We start from the raw sequence: 19,334 nt of genomic DNA, 5'->3' as shown, positions 1-19,334 counted from the left end.
AGGTATTATATTCCGAACTGTAGATTTTCGACTATCAATAAGAAAGCGTAAACACTTCCATTTTGAATAAAGGTTTTGAATTTGAGTATGATCGGCCAGTCGAATAAATTGTGAAAACCAAACCGGCATTAGCACAGACAGTTTCGAAGATAATTTAGTTGTACCCGTGTATTTGTATGCGTTTGTAAATGATGCAAATTTTTCATTGTCGTACTATATCAATAGCTTAACAAGGTATCCGAGTTGAAGGTCGTTCACCTTCTACAATTGCTGTGAATTCGGCGCGCATTCATTACCGAGTTATTTTTAGCTAGCAGTAATCATTATGTTCTTAGAATAATGAACAATCTATCGAATGTAAAATAATCTCACGTTACATTTGTATATAAACAAGGCCCATATGAAACGGGAAATGTTATAGTCACGGAATGTCTGCATCATGCGACACATTTAAGAATGTTATTTATGAATGAAAATTAAAATATTCTAGAATATATCAGGTATTATTTATGCCACTATTGAATTTATTTCGGTCGAAAGAAATGACTTGTTAATACAAAGAATAAATATAAGTATGTTTAAGATTGTGATAATTGTGATAATTCATTTGTTGTTCTTTATGAGCTTTTTTTAAAGATAAATTAGCGTAGACCGTTTTAGGGGCACATTGAGTACCTAGTTCCTGCCACCAATATAGCGACAATGCTTGTAAAAAAATATAAGAAATTAGAGAAAGAAAAGATAATCATATCTTATGTTATTAATTTATCTTTACAGATAATCAAAATCCCAGAAACAAAAGAAGGCTTCATCGATTTGAACAACTTGGAGTTGAGGTTGCAAGAGAATACCGGAACTGGTAAAAGGATGATAGGGTTCTTTCCCGCCGCGTCGAAGTTGACGGGAGTGTTAGCTGATGACGTCGCAACGACCCTCCTCTTGCACCAATACGGCGCCTGGTCGTTCTGGGACTACACCTTAGTGGCGCCGACTTCGGCCGTCGACATGAACCCAACATTCCTGAGCGTCGAAGAGGGAATGGTTAAAAAGGACGCCCTGTTCTTCAATTGCGAGAAGTTTGTCGGTGGAATCCAAGGGCCGTACATCGCGATCGTGAAGAAGGACGTCTTCAAGAACTCGCCGTTGTATTCAGACGATGTGGAGGTAATATTACATAAATAAATTACTTGAAAATTTAATTGTTGATTAATTTGGTTTGATCGAATTAAGAGACAAGATGACCCAGTGACACCACTGAATATTCATGTACTTAATTTGTGTTTATAATTCATCTTGTGCTTGGCGGGGAAGGAAAACATCGTGAGAAATCTGCATGTGTCTAATTTTATAAAAAACCTATGTACATGTCTATTGTCCATGTCTATTATCCACCAAACCACATTGGAACAGCTCGGTGGAATATATATTCCACCGAGCTGTTCCAAGCTGTTCCTCCTCTCCCTTTGTGGAAAAGGTTTGGAATATTTTCAAACCTTTTCCACAAATGGAGACGAGGCTTTAGCCCAGAAGTGGGAAATTTACAGGCTGTTGTTGTTGTTTGATTGAAACATTAATTTTTATAGGTATTGGCAGAAAGAATAGAAGAATTCAGATGCGCGGAAGCTGTGCGAGCCGCGATGGTTATTCAGCTACGAGACGCCATCGGCCTTCAGAACATAGCAGAGAAACAGGACCACATAACGAGGTCAGTGACGTAAATGCTTCAAATACACTATATATCCATCCACCTATCCATCCATAAGGTGATTTTTTTAATGCATCAAATGTTGTGGATGGACTTTGGTGCAGGCTCGGTTCTTACTGAGATATGCCCCCTGCTAATAATTACACTGCTTTACTGGCCCTTCAAAATACAATAAGCCCTTTCCTAAAGTAAACAGATAATTACAACGATTTATTAACACCAGTTTAATATATTATGTATTAGTTTATTTCAAACTGTCTGGAGTTTTATTACATAAAATAAGCAATACAATTTTATTACCAGTCATTTTATTTATGCGAAATGACTATTTAATGAAAATAAATTTTGTGCACTAAGTAATAATTTAATCCGATGCGTTGTTACGAAACGTTTCAGCCTTACGATGGGACATTGAGAGGTTGTTTACCCCCAGGCCATATGATTGTTTATAATAAACAAAACGGATACGATTGCGAAACGGAACGCTTATACGTAATTTATGTGGGCGTACGTTACCAATCATTTACGTGGTATAATCTCTTATATATAAAATTATAATCTATGTTATTTCTATATTGATGTTATAAATGCGAAAGTAACTTTGTCTGTCCGATGGAAAACTTGAAGTCCGAGAAAGGAGAATGCAAGACAATCGCCTCAAGTCCTTTAATGCTGTTAGTGAACATTTTTCGATTGAAAAAATCCCAATTACTTCCGTGTATCTGGGGTTCGAACTACCGAGACATGCAAGCTATGCATATTAAAGTTTGAAACAATGCAAAAAAAAAACTCCATGTGTCGGCTGAAGTTCAGACACATGATATTTTGTTATGAAGCTTCAAATCGCCATTGTTTTGCTACCGCTACAGGGTATTATTATAATGAAACTGAAACAAACGTAAGCGCGATTCAGAAATATATATAGTCAAACAATTATGGAATTCTGTCAAATAAATCTGTATCCATATATCATATAAGAAATGTTTTCGTAAAAATAAAGGTATTTAGTTTACAGAAAGAAAGAGTAAATTATATATTGTTTGTGTACAATAAAAGTTAATCACGAACAATAAACATTTAACACTGAGAGGATGACATCACTCACTGTCCTCTTATTTAATGCTGTTTACTTAATCCAAAGCATAATTTCCAATAAAATAAGTCTTCCGAATCGAAATGTGTGTCAAGAGTAAAAATAATAAAACATATCTGTATAAGTTGTATAGCTATTATTTATTGTTCTTTTATATCTTAGCTGACCCTCAAATGCATTAACATATAACACCCACATCTTGACGACAGCCAGACGTGTGACGTCATCGATTTGCGCTAATATTAAATTTAGCAAATGTCAAATTAAGCAACATATGTATAAAAAAATAATTTGAATTCGAAATTTGAAAACTTTTTTATATCATATTATTCGGCCCGGCTTCGCACGGGTGCAATACTAAATATATATATTCTCCAGAATTCGTTTATTTACGACATCACATTAAGTACTTCTAAAATCATCAGTGTTTTTTTCTATATTGTCCGTGTATTATATACAAAAACCTTTCCTTCGAATCACTTTATCTATTAAAAAAAAACTGTATCAAAATCCAATGCGTAATTTTAAAGATCTAAGCATACCTAGAAACAGACAGCGGTAAGCGACTTTGTTTTTTACTAGGTAAAGAAAAATCGTTTCTTTAGCTTAAATAACTGTGCCTAATTGTAAATTTAAAAAATATATAAAATATGGTGTCATGCATGATATATGACAAATTAAAGCAGTTTTCTGTATTCGTATCACGCATAGACAAGGGTGTAAAGAGCGGCGGCATAGAGAGGGCATGACGGCATAAAAGGTCATCATGTCATATTCCGTTACGGCATATAAGTCGGTCTTACTCGCAGCACTTCAGCACATGTTTTTCATTAATACATAATCTGTCTCAAATAGCCGTATAGTACGACACAACTTAGATGTAGCATTGACAAATTCAATAAAACCGATTACTACCGATTTATACAACCAATAGAAATAGCTCCCTATCGCGCCATTCGACACCATTCGTCGCTACAAATTCTCGCGTCATTTCAACCCTAGAAAGCAAGTGCATGTAAATCGACGTGTCAAATTGACGAATATATTAGGTCATGTGATATTACAAGTTATTGCGTCTATTTAAAGATCATATTCACATAAGAAATAAATATTGATAATTTGGGATAGCGTACTTAATTCGGATGTGATCAGTTTTACGAAATTTTCCGATGCTACATCTAAGTTGTGTCGTATTATGCATGCCTGCTTAAAACACGTGATGTGTGCAATGCATGTATGTTAATGTTAAATAATTACAGTTTTCTTTATCAATCGAATTTCTATGGTAGCTGTTTTACTATTTTGAGTTGTAGTGTGATTACTTGAACTCAAGAAGTTTCTAATCCTACATAATATATAAAAGTAATTTATCTTTAGCGGTTTATATTGTCTAATGACAGATAGCTATGAATTTTGTATGTATTAAAATTCTGCAGTATATTTAGTATCAGCATTGCATCCGTGCGAAACCGGATCGGGTCGCTAGTTAAAGATATTACGCAGAGTTGAGTGATTAATGAATATTTCATAGTCCACGACGCAAAGTCCACTATGACTGTCATAGTCGTAAAAGCCAACGTATCTATTTTCAAATCTAAATTCCACCATTCGAATCATATCACCTGGATTCGTCATCAAAATTAAATGCAATATATTACATAACTATATGTGCCCGCGACTTTGTGCGCCTTTGAATTTAACTAAAAATATATTGTTCAGTTCGCAAATTTTAATGTAACTTATTAATTCTGTATTAGGCAGTTTTTGTGATACTAAGTCTGGTCGAAGGCACCCCACGTACTTACTGGACAGTATTTGGAAATTACAGAGTAACTTTATTATCATATAATTCTAAATTGAAAGAAAGTTTAAGCCCGTATTACATCAGCTTCCAGTAAAAGTCCCATCAAAGTCGGTTTAGCAGAGTTTAGTTTACCAGAGATTAGCCGGAACAAACAGACAAATAGACAAAAATTGTAAAAAAGTTATTTCGGTATATATACCGTGTACATATACATATGCATGTAGTGAAAAATCTTTTAATTCAATATTACAAACAGACACTCCAATTTTATTAAGGACTGATGATAGTTTATAATAAACAAAATAACAATCTGATATTGAACAAAATAAGAAAAATGTTCGAGTTATTTCGAATGGACGAATTTCGTATTATGTTACTAATGGGATAAAAAAGTGTTTATTATGGCACAGATCCAAACAGAGCCATACTAAAGTCTAACGGTATGTTGTTAAATACAATATTTACTTTTGTAATATGCTTATAACGTCTATCGAATTACTGTAAGATTTTTTTTATTTCGTATATAAATTGCGGAATCTGATTGTGGCTATGCTATTTTCTTAATAAACACTATGATTATAAAATTCAATACCGCGTGTCACTTTTTGAAATATGTCGTTTGTGTTCTAAGGTGATTTTCGGTTTTTTTTTTTCGTAAATATTTTGAACTTTTTTCATAGAAAATTGGTAGGAAGACGGGCTGATCTTTCGTGGTCACATCGCCATGCGCCCATAGTTATTGGGCGTTACACCAATACTCGATCGACCATCTATATTTAATATTGTTGTGTTCCGGTTTGGAGGTTGAGTGAGCCAGTGTCTGAATCACAATGATCATAAAATCTTAGTTCTTAACGTTAGTGTCGCATTGGTGATACAAGGAATGGCAGGAGAGACCACTTACCATTTTGTAACTCAAATTTTGTCAGTTTACCTACCCATGTGCTATAAATATATACTATATCTAAGAACATAAATATATGAGAACCTACTGGTTCTGTACCTATTAGAGAAAAATAATTATAAAACTAGCATAAGTTTTGTATTTTTCTAATACACCAATGACAAATATGCAAATTATATGCATAACAGACCTTTCCTGATAAATTACATTTATATTCGTATAACTTAGCCAATGCAAAAATTCAGCGTTTGTAAAAAAACTTCAGTAAATAAGGCATATTATTCAACATAAGATTATATAGATGATAAAAAAGCGTAGCTAATATTTGTTGAGGGAGGACATATAATATTATTTAATTGACATAACTTTGAATTCTTTTCGATTTTTCTGAGTAGAATCTACATATATTCCGAAACGGTGGTAGCATTAGGTTTATTGAAGATGATAAAGTGATTATTCAAAAGTACTTCTAAAAGCTTATGCGAATAAGGTATATTTTCCATTTTATTTTGATTGATCCTTACCTACGTCTCGTCTAATATAACAATGCCACCTTCAAGTTTCACAGTGTATGGTAACAAGTCTATCAAATATAATTACGAATGTCGTAACATTGATTACAAAACATCCAGTATGGCACATAGGTTGCTATTGCAGTTATTATTAGTAGACATGTTTATCGCGGAAGCTATCATGTGCGCGTGCGCTGATTTGTGCGTCATCAGTGCGTGCGGTTTGAAACGAGCGCCTGAGTTTGTATTGCTCGATTATTTTGAAATTTTTCTACATGCTCTACGCCTAGGCAATGTTTTTGGATTTCGTATGATTTTTCGTACCAAACGTTACAAAATCCTGGACATTTGATTTTGTAATTATTATGAAACAGATATGGCGTGTGTGGCGTTTAATTTGCTCAGAAAATATATTTTTAAATAAAAAATTATAAAGATGTCAACTTTAAGAGTAGTTTTATTGTAATTTAGTATAGAATATTAATATGCAAGAATGTACGTTTCAACATCGAAATATACGTACACACCGTAGATGAATATTTCATTAAGAAACCCAGTCATAAGTCTTTTTGGTCGCTTTAAAAAAAGTACCCAAAAATTAAATGTAACGACTCAATAATTCGTTTTTTCTTGAAATGTTTCATGATTTCAGAAATGAAACTTGTTTAAACTTATGTATCCAAAAGAGAGGAATTGTTAGCCGTGTAGATACACGAAATGAAAAAGGACTTATACACATACAAAGATTGCTTATTTAATATAATAAGATAAAATGACAACTAACAATACTTCGCGTCTAAAGGTCAGCCATCAAATATAAAGTCAATAAAACAAAGGAAGGAAGTTCGTTTCAGACAGGAGATAAATTTTCAGCTTCCTGTTCCAAGAGCACTTCCTAGTTAATTATCTGGGAAATGAGACATTTACCCTATTACGGTAAATTGCGAATGCTTCATTCGATACAGTTCTAATTTCATGGACGTTTTTTACGTGTTTACTTTTTTTAATTCATTTACATCTTGTTGTCGCCTGCGGCTTCTCTTTTTAGGGATTGGTTATCATGTATTAGGCAAAAAGTATTCTATGTCCTTTCTTGGAGTTCGAGTTTGCTTCACACCAAATTTCATCAAAGTCGGTTCAGCGGTTTGGTCGTGAAAGAGCGGCAAATAGACAGACAAATAGTTACTTTCACATTGATAATGTAGAAGTATAAATAAACGCTCAATAAATTTTGACCATCCCATACATTTTAATGCATCAACCACCATCCTTGACAATTAAGACTAACTAAGTTTATGTTCCTTGTATCTGTAATTACAATTGCTCATAAAAATCATTATTTGGTGGAGACGATAAACTAAAATTTTAGTACCCAATTATTCATCACTATTTCCGGTGTATGGTAAAGTTACACGGTAAAAGATCATTGTCTTTGTTTGTAAAGTCTTAATGCTAAGCATATAAATTATACTTATACATGTATATACTTGTACCAAACAGAATATTACGAATATTTTTGGTCAAGCTACCAAATATTCTGAATGTAGATTCTATCAAGATTAATTGACAAGGAACTTAATAGTAGCGTTTAAGTACGTGTAAGTGTTTTCATAAAATTTGCACTAAATACTTTCTTTTAAAATTCCATAATAATAAGGCGTCGTGTTATAAAATTAATAAGAATCACCTTAAAAAATATATTATTGCCGTCAAGTAAAGTCGAAATAAAGTAAGTCGTTGACAAATATTGACGTTAAATATCGTAATTTGTTATCGAACATTTTTTTTCTTGTCCAGAGCTAGTATTAATTACCGCAGCGTGCACGCAACGGAATCAGGTTTGTACGATAGTGGGTCAGTAGAAATGGGTCAGCGGGGAATTAACCGGACAGAAATAGTGCGTTGCTACGCTAACCGCGGCGCCGGACGAATTGCCGAGAGAATGGACCGTAAGATTACCACGTCTTGGAGACATCGCATAGGATTACGTCGTTTTAGATCCAAGCTCATATCTTCTTTTTTTATACCGGTTATTTGTAACAATATCAAATGTCATGAGATTTATTATTTATTAGGAATTTTAAATCGGAGCCGAGATGGCCCAGTGGTTTGAACGCGTGCATCTTAACCGATGATTGCGGGTTCAAATACAGCTAAGCTCCACTGACTATCCCTGTACTTAATTTGTGTTTATAATTAATCTCGTGCTCGGCGGTTATGGGAAACATGTGAGGAAACCCTGCCTCATGTGCATTCCACCAACCTACATTGGAACAGCGTGGTAGAATATGTTACAAACCAAAGGGAGAAGTTCTTAGTCCAGCAGTGGGAAATGTACAGGCTGTGGTTGTTTGTTGTATAAATCGTATCTCAGCCTACTTTAATTGTCCGTAAATAGTCGATGGAAACAAAATCATTTGTTTATGTCAAACGTTCAATCAAACAAAATAAATGTGTCAATACGCTGGCAACTGTTTCAGTTCGAGTTGTGTCCTTTGTGTCTGTAATAGCTTCGCGTACATCACATTAAATCGACATATACATACAAAGTAACGCTTTTGGCGGTAAAATTACTGGCACTTGTATTATAATTGCTAGTAACATCTACTCTCGTCTACAGAGCGTGAAATAGAACGGCCATTACGATTCGTTTACTCATTTGAATTTTTGCTTTGCGAGATAAATATTTTGGTAGTGTTATAGAGACGAGATAGCCCAGTGGTTAGAACGCGTGCATCTTAACCGTTGATTGCGGGTTCACACTCAGCAAGCATCGCTGAATATTCATGTTCTTTATTTTGTGTTTATAATTCATCTCGTGATGAAACTTGCATCTGTCAAATAGCATAGAACTGATTCTGCCACATGTGTATTCTACCAACTGGAATATGTGGAATATGTCCCAAACCTTCTCCGCAATGGGAGAGGAGGCCTTAGCCCAGCAGCGGGAAATTTACAGGCTGTTATTGTTATTGTTATTTTTATACGAGAAATAAACGGACGTGGAATTTTTCGAACAATCTAAAAGAACTGCGTACGATTTGGTATTTTTAAAAGCATATTTCTTTTATATAAAAGCCGTTTTAAAAACACGATCTCGTAACAGAAACCGAGCGTAAATAAACTCGCGAAAATAACTCGTAAAGCATAACATCAAGGTCATTGCTAACATTTTATTGGTGTTTTCGTCTCGCTTTCCACCAATCATAAGTATTAAAATAAATATGTTAAAATACAATAACGAGCTTCCTGTGTGTAACGTGTTGCGAACTGGATAATTTTGTACATCGTGACAAATCGGACGAACTAATTCCATAAGACAAAATAAGTATGGAAGCAGCTTCTACTTCAGACATTCTAATTCGAAATTAATGTACAGGGTTATTGGTAACTCGACGTATATCCATTAGGAGGAGATTGGGGTGACTATTTGCAATATCCAGTGTTTAATCATTTTTATAAAACAAAAGAAAAAATTGATTTTAATTGAAACTTTTTTTTTTAATTTTTGAAGTTGTATTTTTGACAAATTTTGAAAAAAACTAAAAAAGGTGATAACTCAAAAATGTTTCACTTTTGGATTATGTATGTGGGGGTCAAAATTATTGCAAATAGTCACCCGAATCACATCCTAACGGATATACGTCGAGTTACCAATAACCCTGTATAATGAATTATGTATGAACACAAAGCGCAATGGCTCTATAAACGAGTGAAATATATAATTATTATATTAGGTTTTCTGCAATAACCAAGTATACAATTTATACTTCACGCACAGCGGAGCGGTAGAGTTCGCTGGACAGTATTTGGACATTGAAGCGCGGCGACATATTTATTATTTTACTAATTATTCTTAAATAAAAGTGTGAATGTTGCCACTTCTCACATTAGCTATCTGCCAGTGAAAGTCCCATCAAAATCGGTCCAATATTTTCAGATATTAGTCAGAACAAACAAAAATTGAAAAAAAAATGTTTTTGTCTTCAATATACGTACAATGTACATATATGTATTTAGTAAAAAGCGGTTATTATAATATTACAAACAGGTACCTTAATTTTATTATATGAAGAAATATGATATAACTATGTTATATACTCTAGGTTGTCTAATTTATCAACCAGAGTAGCAGGTGTAGTACAGCCTTATCACGACTAAGTTTCCAACTAACTGAATGACTAATCGACTCTAATGAGCTGTGGTTGTGGTGCTCTATATCTTCGTGGCATCATGCAGACTTGCCTGACATATACCTGGCTAGTCTATCTGCCTTACATATATGCCTACGTGTATCGAGATCGTATAATTTGTAGGGGATTATTCTTTCTCAATAGCTCGATCTGAAAGCGCCTGCTTTCTGTTGCAAGAAAGGAGTTTGATTAGGTAATGTCACGTAGGTCAGTGTAGGCATGTTTGAGGTCTTTACACTACGATAGCTCATAGTTACAATACAGATAGAGGTGTATTGTAAATCTAGCCACAATTGCGTATAATGAAATAATAAAAAGGCTGATTTTTGTTTGTAGTGCATAGTATTGCACATATCGATCTGCGCTATCAGACTATGACAATATCTATGGCCGGTGGTGACCACTTACCACTAGCCCATTTGTCCATCCACCTAATCCTAAAAAGTCTCTGTTTACTCCTCAATATTATAAAACAATAAATATAAATCAAGTACACGGAAATTTTGTATTGCTTATCTGGATTTAAATTAACTTAGGTTAATTCACGAGATCTAGCCACTAAGATTACGTAATAATAGTGTCGCTTTTAAATTACATGCGTTGCCTGTGACGCGTATGAAATCATTTTAAACATTATACAACAATGCCGTGACATAAATACTCGAACCGCTTATTTTTTTCTCTTTCGAGTTCAACGAACTTTATTCCGGTTTACAATTTTCATTACAAGACAAATTACAAATGTTATTTTCTCACTCGAAACCTGGTTTTAGGGGTTCCGTTGCGCAATTCTTTGATCTAGTATATTCGACCTAATAATTTGAATTTATTACCGGTAAAAACTGGACGCTGTACACTGTTAGTGACATTTACGCCTGTGTCAGATTCGAAAGAAAAATATATTCGTCTTTTTATTGGGGCACTAAAAATCTTCTGAAAATAGTTTTGTGACTTTATTTTAAAATGTTCCATTTATATTTTTGCATACAAATAAATCATGATTCTGCCTATTTCAATAATAGCACAATAGTTTACTGATCGCTTAATGATATAAGAAGTCGCAGGATCGATCCTGATAGCTTCACTTAATTGTTAAATTACGATTAAAAAGGCTTGTGAAAGCCTACTTGAATAAAGTAGAAATTAATTAATTTAGATCATTGCTACTTTTCTTTAAAATAATATATGTTTAAGTTACATTTGGTTATACTTTAACGTTGCCAAGATAACAAAATACTATACCAACCAAACTACTGATTGTTTAATAGCATTGATACTCTCTTTAGCAATTATGTGACAATTTTACTGTAATTCATAATTAATTTGCCCTCATAAGGATTTGGCAAAGATTTGATCAAAGCAGTCGAATTGTCGCCAACCATCCTTGGAATGCTTTTCCTAGTAAGTTGACGTCAAGCATGAGGCCGGCCGTAAAAGTCTGCCAAATTTGAAATCGTAAAAATAAATGGGATTTGGTCCAGCGGATGATAATGATGTTGCTTAGTTTATCTCATGCATTTAATTGTTATTAATTAACCTAATTATAACGATATGATTCCCCTTGAGAAAATAAATACATTACTCTTCAGAGTCAAGTATATACTGTGGTATGAAATCATTTATTTGTGCCAAAGACTGCAAGTTCGAATCCGGGATCATTTTAAAATCTCCTCCATAATAATTGACCAGAGACTTAGCTTAGGAATACTTACGAACTTTTTATTTTAAGAGTTTAATTTGCAGGTTTTTTTAAAGACAATCTATTCATACTTTTGTACAGGAGTTCCCTACTTAAACTGTACTAGTAAATGTGTAACTTGTTTATGTTCGAAAATGTGACAAAATTAAACGACATCTTGGCATTTTTAAGTGTGCTATAAAATGTATACGAGCATCTCTGGAACAAGAGTACCACTTAATCGCATTACGTAATAATTGTGAAACGTTTAGGTACGTTAATTTTTATTATCCACTTAAATTATAAAGAAGAATAGTGTTGAAAGATGTAGCTAGCTTCATATAATTTAGCAATGATGTGTAAATGAATGGTTTTGATTCTAAATGTTTTCTCAATGATTTAAAAGTTGGTTTAAAGCGCTCATTGCTTTAAAACGCTGATGAAATAGTGCTGAAAGATGTAGCTAACTGCATATAATTTAGCAATGAAGTTTACATTAATGGTTTTGATTCTGAATGTTTTCTCAATGATTTTAAAATTGGTTTAAAGCGCTCATCGCTTTAAAACGCTTTTTGGTATTGGATTGTGTGATATTTATGTCAGCTTAACCACGGCACTGCAGCAATTTTCTGCAGCACAAGAGTTATTAGACGGCTTAAGTTTGCAAGCACAGGTTTTTACACTGTACACTATTTAGTTGGAACAGCTAATGCGAATCAATAACGAACTGTTCACATGTAAAACCAAAGGCTGTTCTTGCCATATAAGGTACAGTCTTGCTTTACAGTCGTGTTGGACGTCGCTGTTCCATCGAATTGCGTACACATTTGAGCAATGCCACATATCCTGCGTAGTTGCTAGGTCTGACAACTAACAATTTTGGGGCCAACATCATCATTGTCTTGTGTTATAGCCAGTCCAGTAAAATTCCTGCAAGAAAATGAATAGACTTGTAGATAATCTTAAATAATACATCCTATAGCTTAGAATCAGCTTTAGGCAAGAGCAACTGCTCTGGGGCCTCTACAATAGAGATTCCCATGAGTTAACAATTTATATGTCATATATTTATAGAAATCTAGTTATAGTCAAATTATAATAATAATTATATATTTAAAGTTACTAGAAAATATGAAACAAATTAATGAAAGACCTGGCTGATAGAAATAAAAATCATCAAATTAATTAGTAATGAAATAATTAAGAGCTCTACTCTGTCATTGCTTAATATCATCCAGACTTTTAAACTTGTTTCTGAATATAATAAATATAAAATAAAACTTCGAAAAAGTAATTATCTCAAATTGTCCCATTGTTAGGCTAAGGTCCCTATCAGATTATATTTATAGCGAGGTATAAATATTGTCTTTTAATTAACTTTTCATGCCATTCTATTTCAGGATCAATTTATTTCTAAATATTTATCACAGATCATTTTCCTCCAATTACTTCCACTGTCGTCTATAAGGCTTCATAAACGTCGTTAGCATCGAGCGATGAACTGAACGTCATTAAAATCTATTTATAGACTCATATCAATCTATCTGTTGTGTAGTGATGTAATGGATAATATATCTTATCTATTTATGGACAAATATTTTGACAGTTCCTAAAATTAATGACGTTATTTCGTTTCCATAGAAAATTTTATTCGATATTCAAAAATTTATTTTACGAATTTTTTAATTACTAATGTTGACCTTCGTTTAAAAAAATTTTGTGTGCCTTACCTTTAAGGTTTTGACAATATAAAGAAAATCTTTCTTAGTGAACGCGTATGGTATTTTCAGCTTTGAAACTTTCGGTTTGCGCTGTGCGATAAATAGATCACAACATTACATTAACTGTATTATATATTTATCACATTGAAACGTTGGCTGTTACCGAAAGTGAAAGTGAGACAAAACATGTGAGCTGTCAACGTTACTCAGCGATAATAAATAAGACACAGTTAATTTAGATATTATTGCACGTAAGCTAATTCGAAATTCACATTCGCATCCATTATACTATGTGCATTTGAATTGATAAATGCTGAAAGAAATGGGTCAATGTGGAAAGAGCGCTTGAAGTATACATTTCCAGTCTTGAATTTTACCGTAGAACAAGATCACAAGTGGAAGTGACTTGGTGTATGGAGCATAGAAGATTTAATATTTGCTGCAGCTGTAGATAAATGTAGTTTGTAGAACAATTATAATGTAATAATTAGGCCTGGATACTATATGAACAGCTTGAAGAGTCTACAGTACATATCATGGTTCAACCGTCGCTATCATCCTCTTTCTTGTTTTACCGAACAATTATTCGTACATATTTGTACACATATTTCTACTATATTTATTACAGCAGATAGACTTTTATATTGATCATGACTCGTAAGCCACTGAATAAAATTTGATATATAGCGAACTAAAATTAAGCGCTTCTTTTTATGCTGACCAACCCCTAAAATATCAGTAAAGCTTTGTGCGACAACTAATATTTATATATGTAAATAAGGCCCAGAACTATATTCACGATCATCGTATAAAGTAAAATGTAGTCAATAATTCCTCAATAATTGTATTCTATTTTTGAACCATCGAACGGCAATTGCGAAATTTTTTCGATAAACTTTGTATGCTATTTCTGTGAAACCTTTTTTCTCCGTGCCTGGAAATATATCGTCAGTATCTCCACAGTTTTATATATTGCTTGTTTATTGTTCGCGACTTGACGGTGCCAGTGCAATACATTTCAACCTAAATCACAGCGACGGTTATTGATGAACTTGAATACAAATTGCATTTTATACGTTATACAAGTGATTGAGGAATTTGTTTTGAAATTCCAAATGAATTAATTACAATTATCATATCATATTATATAAAAATAAGATTAAGTATTTAAGAGACATACGAGACAATGAACCTTTTTGGTAAGAAAGCCTACATAAATCTGTGACAGTGAGGAAACAGACAAAGAAACTGTCCTGATACAGAATCTTCTGCACTAACGTCTTACAAAGTGGTTTCTGTAGAAAATGTTGCATTTTCAATTTTAATCAGAACATATTTTTTTGATAAAATTAAAAGTAAATTAAAGTTTGTGTTGTTATATGTCGTTCTACAATTGAATACGAATGTAAACCGTGCCATGCCTGCATCGAAAACTCGAAGCAAAATAAGTTCGAGATAATTTTCTTCTTTTCGTTTATTAACGAATCACCCGATTGGGAAAATACTTTAGTGAATAAAACTAGTTATAACGGATTTTAATCGCGTATATTAATTATTTTGGACAATGCGACGTTTCGAGCACTTTACAGCGTTCGTGGTGGTTTATTTAAATGTGTAATAATCGCGAAAATTTAAGACTACTTTAGTGAACATTTGTCCTAAAAAATACAGAAATTTTTCTTCGTTCTTCACTACAACCGTTTTATCTTACATTTTATTATATCTATGTAAATTACTTTCAAGGAAATTATATGGCAGAACTTTGTGCAAGTCCCTCTGGGTAGCTACCACCTACTCATCAGATATTCTATCGCCAAATAACAGTACTCAGTATTGTTGTGTTCCGGTTTGAAGGGTGAGTGAGCCAGTGTAACTACACGCACAAGGGACATAGCATCTTAGTTCCCAAGGTTGGTGGCGCATTGATATTGTAAGAAATAGTTAATATTTCTTACTCACTTGCCATCAGGTGGTCCATATGCTCGTCCGCCAAGCTATTCCATAAAAATATATATAAGAACATATGAAATAACTCTTAGCTTATAAAATTGATTAATCGCGTACATATAATATCAGATGTCTCAGCAGTCAATCGTGACAATATTCAGTTCACTCGATACGGCTGTTTACAATATGACTCAATGACCCGCGATACATCTTGCTCGAATTACACCAATCGTTATTATTCTTTGATCGATGGAAGAATAACTCATAGTGAATATATCCTAGTTTTTCTAATCTTTAGTTTGTTTGAAGGACTTCTAGTTTTGATGATTTCTCACATCCATGTTCATTAGGGTTGTATCGTGCATATTATTAGTAAAGAAACGCTTCGTAGATTTCATTCTATAGATGTTTTTTTTTCTTTCTTCTTTTCTCCACGTAATAAATAATAAGAGGAGAAAATAATATAAAGTACTCAACAGCTGAGCACATAGGAAATCCCCTTCTTCGCGGCCGAAGTTACAGGTAGAAAATAGTAACTATAAAATGAAATCAATGTAGTAATACGTACATTGTATGCACGTGACACCTTTGTCTATTTAAAAGATTTTAAGCAAACTATATTTTTAAGTAATTACGTTTGAGTAAAAAATAAATAAACTTTTATAGCATACTTCAATTAAACGCAGGAACTCAAGATCTGCATCTGCATAAGTTAGTCACTACATCAACAGAATATTTCGTTACAAATACGTTATATATATATAATGTTTTGGAGCGAATTATGTTTTTATATCAAATAAATATGATTTGTTCATGATGGTATTGTGATCAGGGCTTTTCCATTCAACAATGAATAGTCTGGCAAGCGCCTGGCACTTGGCAAAAATCCAGACCGCATCGAGTGGCCTTGGCATGGCGATGAAATAATTACGATTCTGTATCACACGTAGGTAATACACGACATGTAATGACACTCGATTTTAAGTGTTTTGACGCGACGGATTTATTTTATAACAACTACTTGAAAACTCAGACATTTTTTTTCTACTTGAAGTTTTATTCTAGAAATAGAACATTATACATATAAATTAAATAGATTAGATACATTCAAATACATAATTTTAAATTATATACAAATAGTAAGATTAATTATTAATAATTGATTCAACAAAATCAAAAAATAATAATAATGAAGGAATTTGTAAGTATTTAAAGTTTGTGCTGTAAATCTTACGACATTATTATTATAAGAAACTGAAAAGTATCAACTTCTCTCGCATATAAAAAAGCTGAATTAAATGATTCAATAACATTCCATGCTCAGTTGTTTTATAATCACACAGCTTCAATCACTTGTATTTGCTTACTTTGACAATTGATAGTCTTCGATCTAATGATTCTTTTAAACTAAACGTAAACTTTATTTTTATAAAATAAGCGGCTTCTATATCGAATAAGAGTAGAGATGGCCCAGTGGTTAGAACGCGTGCATCTTAACCGATGATTGCGGGTTCAAACCCAGGCAAGCACCGCTGATTCATGTGCTTAATTTGTCTTTATAATTCATCTCGTGCTCAGCGGTGAAGGAAAACATCGTGAGGAAACCTGCATGTGACAAATTTCATAGAAATTCTGCCACATGTGTATTCCGCCAACCCGCATTGGAACAGCGTGGTGGAATATGTTCCAAACCTTCTCCTTAAAGGGAGAGGAGGCCTTTAGCCCAACAGTGGGAAATGTACAGGCTGTTACTTTAAGCGGCTTCTTTGTGTTTTTATTTACACTCGATAAGTTCTATTTAAAGGAACTATCGTAGTTCCAATTTGCATCCTTAATCTGCATTCAGGTCACATGTTTTGTGGGCACTGTTTCCTGTTTAGTGTTTATTTGCTCCCATTTCCGTCTCGATTGATTCTCGAAGGTAAATGAATCGATTATTATCTGAAAATCGATTCTATGATAATGCATCATTTTTGTTACGATATCAAAATAATGAATAGGAATAACTTGTAAATAATTTCACGTGTTAGACAAAAATCTGCCACTTGTGGTATGTTAAACTCCCATTAAAATGTAGGTAGTTATCGGCAAAGAATCTGCTCGATAGGGAGCCTTTGGTCCAATAGTAAGCCATTAGCAAGCCGTTAATTTTTGTAATCGTCAATAGACGAAATTAAGCAGAGAGAGAGAGAGAGAGAGAGAGAAATTGATTTCTTGTGCACACCTATGGCGCAGTACGTTTAAAGGAGAAGATTTTTATGAATTTGTCTCATACTTTAAATAGATACTTTAAATCTGGCTACGACAATTTTCAATGTTCATGTATTAATATAGATTCATATAGATTAATATATAGATTAAGATTTATCGATCGTTCCAACATTTAAAAAAATAATGATAGTTTGATCGTCTGTTCGAAAAAATACTAGATAGTAAACATTTCTTAAATTTTAATCAACTATTAAAGTAACTACACGTAACCCGCCATTCAGTTTGTATCTGAATATATACAAAACATGCTTTCACGATTAAAACGTCGTGGACTAAAAATATCAACAAATATGAATATACATATAATAATATTTAATTCAAACTAAATATTAGGAATTCGATTCTTTTGTATGTAGGAACGTTTGCTTATTGTATTCAATATTAACTTCTCTAATGGCGCCAGTTAGACTTCCTTGTTTTGCAAATAAACGTTTCGAATAAATTAACATACGAATCGCGTTATTATGTGACACGTGATTTTAAAGTTTGTGATATATTACGAAAATTTTCCAAACTCCTACATCGATGTTTTTCCATTGAAACAGGGAATTTAATTACGTCTATGCTATAACTACGTACATATAGTAAATAAGACTAAGTGTCAATATAAACGTTTCTTAAAGATACACCTATATGAACCTGGTCCATAGAGTCGTATGTAAAAAAATATTCCTTTGTTACAGGCAAGTTTTGTCTCACATCAAGAACATCCCTGAATTGATTTTACTGGGAAGTGAATCTCGAACCATGAGACGCCTGCCAATATTTTCTCTCATGGTTAAGCATCCACGTGGCACGTTTCTTCATCATAACTTCGTGTGTGCTGTTCTCAATGATGTATTCGGAATCCAGGCAAGAGGTGGGCTGAACGGCAATCTAAACTATGGCGCTGACGTTTTGGGTATTGATGACCAACTTCTTAAAGAATACGAGAAAGTTTTGGACGTTGAAGCGTAAGTTTCCAAACTATTTTACTATTTCATTGATATCATATTAATATAAATAGTAGCGAGGAATGAAATCCTTAGGACGTAAAGTAATCATTTCTATATTTCTTTCAGACAAAAAGAAATAGCAAGGGTTCGTAAACTTAGCGTTGTTAAGTCACCAGAGGTGCCAATACATAACGAACCACTCAGGCCAGGCTTCTGCCGAGTTTCTCTCCCTTTCTTCATGTCTGAAAATGAACTCGCATTCATCCTAGAAGCATTGAAGATGGTGGCCACAGAAGGTTGGAAGATATTGCCACAGTATGTTGTAAATTCAGAAACAGGACAGTGGAGGCACCACACATGCTCAGTACTGAGGGATAAGAAATCCTTATATTCATTGAGGTTCAACGATGGACAGGTCACTGCCCACGAAAGGAGGATATCAGGTAAATCTGACTTTTATCATTGTCATTATGTAAAGTCTCAGTAGAATTCATAATAAAAGCAGCGAGAAAGGAAAAAAATGTCTGTTGTTATACTTAATGTTTAATTTGAGTAATTAACTGGAAAACAT

At 33.4% G+C, this 19,334-nt stretch overlaps 1 protein-coding gene across 1 annotated transcript in view; it reads left to right on the top strand.

Moving 5' to 3' along the window:
* Window positions 1-19,334, top strand: part of LOC124537999 — a 116,365-nt gene that overhangs the window by 87,436 nt on the left and 9,595 nt on the right. The window contains exons 4-7 of the mRNA XM_047115000.1: window positions 778-1,164; window positions 1,584-1,705; window positions 18,512-18,781; window positions 18,890-19,206. Of these exons, the coding sequence (XP_046970956.1) occupies window positions 778-1,164; window positions 1,584-1,705; window positions 18,512-18,781; window positions 18,890-19,206 (1,096 nt within the window). The remainder of the gene's footprint in view (window positions 1-777; window positions 1,165-1,583; window positions 1,706-18,511; window positions 18,782-18,889; window positions 19,207-19,334) is intronic.

This window comes from Vanessa cardui, chromosome 19 (assembly GCF_905220365.1).
Source record: "Vanessa cardui chromosome 19, ilVanCard2.1, whole genome shotgun sequence".
In the NCBI taxonomy this organism is placed as follows: Eukaryota; Metazoa; Arthropoda; class Insecta; order Lepidoptera; family Nymphalidae; genus Vanessa; species Vanessa cardui.
This window is presented reverse-complemented; position numbering and strand designations above follow the sequence as displayed.